Source organism: Propithecus coquereli, unplaced genomic scaffold, assembly GCF_000956105.1.
Source record: "Propithecus coquereli isolate 6110/MARCELLA unplaced genomic scaffold, Pcoq_1.0 Scaffold12, whole genome shotgun sequence".
In the NCBI taxonomy this organism is placed as follows: Eukaryota; Metazoa; Chordata; class Mammalia; order Primates; family Indriidae; genus Propithecus; species Propithecus coquereli.
The window spans coordinates 14,932,767-14,938,288 of NW_012136080.1; the positions used below are offsets into that span (position 1 = coordinate 14,932,767).

General features: G+C 38.6%; 1 protein-coding gene across 1 annotated transcript in view; it reads right to left on the reverse strand.

Annotated features, from left to right (window-relative positions):
* Positions 1-3,860: 3,860 nt before the first annotated feature.
* Positions 3,861-5,522, reverse strand: part of PIK3CB (phosphatidylinositol-4,5-bisphosphate 3-kinase, catalytic subunit beta) — a 114,139-nt gene continuing 112,477 nt past the window's right edge. The window contains exon 22 of the mRNA XM_012664529.1: positions 3,861-5,358. Coding sequence (XP_012519983.1) covers positions 5,221-5,358 — 138 coding nt within the window. The 3' untranslated portion in view covers positions 3,861-5,220. The remainder of the gene's footprint in view (positions 5,359-5,522) is intronic.

Consider the following 5,522-nt stretch of genomic DNA (forward strand, 5'->3'; position numbering starts at 1 on the left):
TTCTGTCAGGAACTGAGGCAGACAGCTGGAGTGGGGAGCTTGTACTCCCGTTGTCTGGTTAGGCTCTTCAAGGCTATGAAACAAACTCTTAGAGATAATGAGTCAGGCCACAGGTGTTTAATCAAACAAAACAAACGGGGCAGTTGTGCTGTGAGTTTTTCTCTTCAAAGGGACAATTATGTGCTGAGAGTTTCTCTTACTTTCTGTTTAATATTTTCCTCTGTTAGATAGGTTATTAGTAAGGCCACCTTTCAGATTCTATTTGTGAAACTTAACAAGCAGATTCTGAAATGTATATTGTGGCACTGATGTGAGTAAAGAGCATAGATACGTAAGACAGACTCCCTGGGTTTGAATACTGGCTCCATCACCTACTTTGTGACTGTGGACTTAACCCTTTTGTGCCTCCATTTTCTCATCTCTATCACAGAAGACTTATAAGGATTAAATATATATCTATATATATTAATACATAAATATGCAGTTTAGATGAGTACCTAGCACACAATGAATGCTATATATGAGTTTGATAAATAAATAAATAAAATGAAATAAAATAAAAATAGAGGAAATCTACTGGACATGCAGAAGCAGACCCATGCATATATGGATACTTAGTTTATGACAAAGGTGGGTCTATAGATTATCTTTCCAATAAAAGATATTGGGACATATGGAACAAAAACCAAATTTGACTCCAACTTTCCACTATATATAAAAAGCAATTCTAGGTATAGATCTGAATGGTATAGGCCAGACAATAAAGTGTTTAGAGGATAATGCAAGAGAGTATCTTCAAAACTTTGGGGTAGGAAAAAGATCTTTTTTCTTTTCTTTCTTTTTTTTTTTTCCTAAAAAGATCTCTTAAACACTTGCACAAAGGGTATTAACTATAAAGGAAAAGAATGATAAATTTTGACTACATTAAAATTAAGATCTTGTGTTATAAGAAGAAACCGTTGAGAGAAGAAAGAAAGTCACACACACAGTCGGAAAAGACTTTCAACACATATGATAAACAGAAGGTTGTATCCAAAATGTATATATAGAACTTCACAAAACAAAAACCAAAAAGCAAAATAGAAAGACAACCAAAAAGCCCCTAAAAGCCAAAATGACAGGTAACTCAATAAAGAAATGGGCAAAGGATTAAAACAGGCATTGCAAAGGAGAAAATCCAAATAGCCAATAATAAATAGAAAAAAGTACCTTAATCTTATTACTAATCAGGGAAATGCAAATGAATTCACTCTATACACCAGAATGGCTAAAATGTTTTAAATGTTGGTTAATTCGGTATTGGTGAGAATGTGAAGCAACATGAATTCTGATATATTACTGGAGGAGGAATAAATTGGTACAACCACTTATTTTAGCATTACTTAGTCAAGATAAAGATATGCATAATCCTATAACCTATCAATTTTAAGTACATACATCCAAAGAAATATGTACAAAAGCGAACCAGAGATAAATTATAATTACCATAGCATCATTATTTGTAACAGCCTCAAACTGGAAACAATTTGTATGCACCCTAACAGTAGAAAGGATAAATAAATTATGTTATATGCATAAAATAGAATACTACTACACAATAACAAATGAACTACAACTACCTGAAACTATATGGTTGAATGTATTAATAGAAAACATAATGTTGAGTGAAAGAAGCCTGACACGAAAAGTAGGCAGTATAACTCTAAAAGAAAGAACGAAATGATAGCCATAAAAGAAGAAATAGTGATTACCTTGGCAGAGAGGGAGGGAATCCTGACTAGAAGGGGAACTTACAGGGCATCTGAGGCAATGTTCTTTCTTGACCTTTGTGGTGGTTACCTTGGGTGTTTGCTTTATAATATGTTGATGTTACCTACATATTGTTAGTGACTTATTCACTTTTCTCTACGTACCATTTCTCACAATAAAAAAGGTAGAAGATATACTCCATAAATATATATAACTATTATGTACCCATAATTAAAAATTTTTTTTAAATTTTAAAAAGGTAGAAGAGAGGAAGATAGGAAGGGTCTCAAAGGCTAAAGGTTAAAATTTCTGAGTTGTTGAACCTGGAGGAAGTGGCAGGCAGGTGGAAAGAAACAGTTGTTGAGCCTATTAATGCCCATGAATCCTGCTTATTCTCACCTCCAGGCTTTATATTATACATGCTGTACCTTTCTGCCTAGTCAGTCAGCTCTTCCCATCACACCGCCCCGAGCTATCTGTCCTTGAAGACTCCACTCAGAAACCTTCCTCTCCAAGAAACCCAGCTCCTGCTCGCTCTTTTCTAAGAGCTGTCCATCCCCAATAATTAGGGTCACACGGCATGGTGCCTCTCTGCTCTCTACCCCATAGGCCGATCTTTCACCTCTGTAGACAAGTGCCCCCTACATTACAGACTGCCTACCTGGCTGAGGTCTGGTGCTGAGAGAGCTGTAGGATGGACAAGGCAGAAGTGAGAATGCACTGGAGTGGTCTCTCCAGAGGAGCTCTGGATGGTTCTTTCCTTCTCTGAGTTCATCCCCTCAGTGGCCTTGGAGATGGGTAAGCAAAAAAGCAAGTGAGTTTTTCTGAGTTGGGACTCAGCACATCTTCCTCTCCCTAGTTTTAACTCAACCTCTCCCCACCCCAAAGGAGTGACGCAGGTATTATTTATCCCATTTTATAAACTAGGAAGCTCAGACGTTAAGAAACAAATATCAATAACTCACATATGGGTCACAAAGGCAGAGCTGGATTGCAAATATTGGCCTCTATAGTCCAGGGTCTGCCTATAGACAGGAGGTGAGCACTCAAGAATTACTTCTTTAACAAAGTCATCCTCTGTCTCCCCACCCCCAGGTAGACACAGATGCTGTCCTCAAATACGGAAATTTACAGTTTCCAAAATCTTGTTTTGGGGGAATGTGGGAGAAGACCAAAAGCAGAAAGCAAAGTGTTTGGGGGTAAGATACCTTGTTGGGCAGAGCTCTCAAGAGTCAAGGCACGGGGTAATCAGTCCCTATGCAAGAAGCTGTTTCTGCAGCACAAAGTCCAAACTCAACATGGAGGGTAGCTATCCTTCTGCCTTCTACCTCCTCCTCTCTAGCTCAGCCAGATGTAGGGTGTACCTGCTAGGAATGCTCAGCAGCTACTGAACCACACTGGCCTGGCTATCTTGGGGTGGGGGTAGGGGCCCATAGAAGGGGTAGAGGAGAAGGGGTCAAGAATCATCCTAAGTTCGGGCCCAGTACTGTCTGGGGACACACATGGAGATTCATTTCCCTTTCTTGCTCTTGAAGACATTCACATTCACTGATTTGGCAGATATTTATCAAGGCCCTCCTTTGGGCTGAAGAGACCCCTCTGCAAAGAGTGGTGCCCACTTCTTCCTGACTATGTTCACCATTCTCCAAACCAATGATCTGCAGCCTGCTTTATGTAATGGTGGACTGCTACTAGACAAAGATCCCTAAAAAAACATGTCCTTCCACAGTTCTCTTTCTGGAATTCTCACTGAGTTTAGACCAGCCCTGGGAATGGGGAGTTCAGAGGCCAACCCTTATCCTCAGTTGTTATTTCCAAGAAACTAGACGGCTCTGAGCATCTGCCCCATGGAAAGTGGCTCCTGTCTGGCCGTGGCTTGGGTGCTAAGTGACTAAAGAGGCATTCTCCCACACTTCAGGATCCCATCTAAGCCCAAGAGGCCCCCCACACTGTACCCAATAGGGCTGGGAAGCAAGGAGAGAAGTTAGGAAAGAGATTACAAGTCTCAGGCTACTCCTGCAGTTGGTCTGTCTACTGACTTAGCCATTTCTTAAAGTCCCAGTGCCCAGTTCCAAAGACCTGTGCTACCCATAAAGAGGAGGCCCACACATTCTAAGAAGAGCCGAAACCAGCTCACCCATTTATTTGACTGAGAACATTTTAAGAAGGACAACAGAATTAAACAATCTTTAATAAAATTCCTATAGAAAACCCAGTCACAGGGCAAATACACAGTTCTCTTTCCCATATCATCAAGGATTGAGAGCTCCCAAAATTCTTTGGAGAATAAGCAGTAGTTTTGCTGGATGTTGCCAGTACTCAGAAAGAGCATCCATTTACACATTCAAACCAGTAGTTCCTATTGCACATATTATTTGCCACCTAGCACCCTAAATATATGGTACCTCAACAAATAAATTAAAGATTTCCATGTGGCATGAAATCATTTCAATTTGAACTAATAGCCTTGAGAAATCACATTATTACAAGTTTTAATAAATACAATAAGGACAGCTGGCATTTTATTAAAATACTGAATTTTAGGTCTGGAGTTTATTCCATAAATAGATTCCTTTTCATTTGCTTGCTTTCTTGGATACATCTGCTCAAGTATTATTCTCTATGAAGTGAATTCTTTCATAGATACCATATAAAAACTGCATTAATATGTGCCTCATTATAGAAGCAGCTGGAAGAACTGGATCACACAGTTAACTAACTGAAAAGTAACTTAAGAAAAAGCTCTGCTTTTTGTAAAACTTTAAAACACAGGCTGAACAATACCAAAGAAATATCTTTTTATATAGAACTCCCACTAGAAATTTTATAAATATATATGCAGCATATTTATATATATTATATTTGCCTCACAAGATTTTCAGCAAGTGTGGTTGGAATGATGCTATCATGGAGATAAATATTAACAAAAGAATTAATGAGTTTCTGCAGGTTTATAAGATTTCTTTTGAAAAATAATCATAAGTTCAAATTATATTATAATTTCTAGTTTATACAATTTAAAAGGGAAGAAAGACACCTTTCTTTTAGGTCTCATTTGGAAAGAAAGAACAGCCACCAGCCCCCAGGTGTGGATAAGTTATTGGCTGAGTGATAATACTTGGTCACAACACTGAAAAGAAGTATTTACACCTTTCTGGAAAGTATCAAACACTAAAAAACAAACAAACCAAAAAACAATCCCTAGTAGCATTCCATGGCGTGCAAAGTCAGCAGGAAATGATTATCCATAATGTTGACAGTTTTCATGATGAGTCTTGGAAGCATTCAAAAAGCAGAGGGTAGTTCATCAGGGATTTTTCAGATTAGATTCTGTGGGATGCCTTGTTCTTAATTTAACTCTGAGTTCCAGGATTTCATTCCCTTTGTAACATCTCTGGCAGGGTCATGTTCAATTTAGTGCAAGTATAAAATGAAAATGAAATGAAACCAACAAACACATTAGGAGCAAAGTTAAGATCTGTAGTCTTTCCGAACTGTGTGGGCCATCCAGTTCACTTTAGTAGTCCAGCTTTCCCTGAGAGCCTCATCAAATTTTTGCTTAAATTGTTTGAGTGCTTCTTCTTCACTCTTCCCTAAGGCAAGAGAGTCCTAAAACAGAAGGGGAAAAAATGTGATTTTATATATCTTCAGAAGAGATGTGTAAACATCAAAGTCTGCGGGAGGCTGGCCTGGCCGTGCCTCCCCAGCCACCATCAGGAAGCATGCTCATGTTCTTATTTAAATATCATTTGCAGCAGGGAGAAGGACATCAA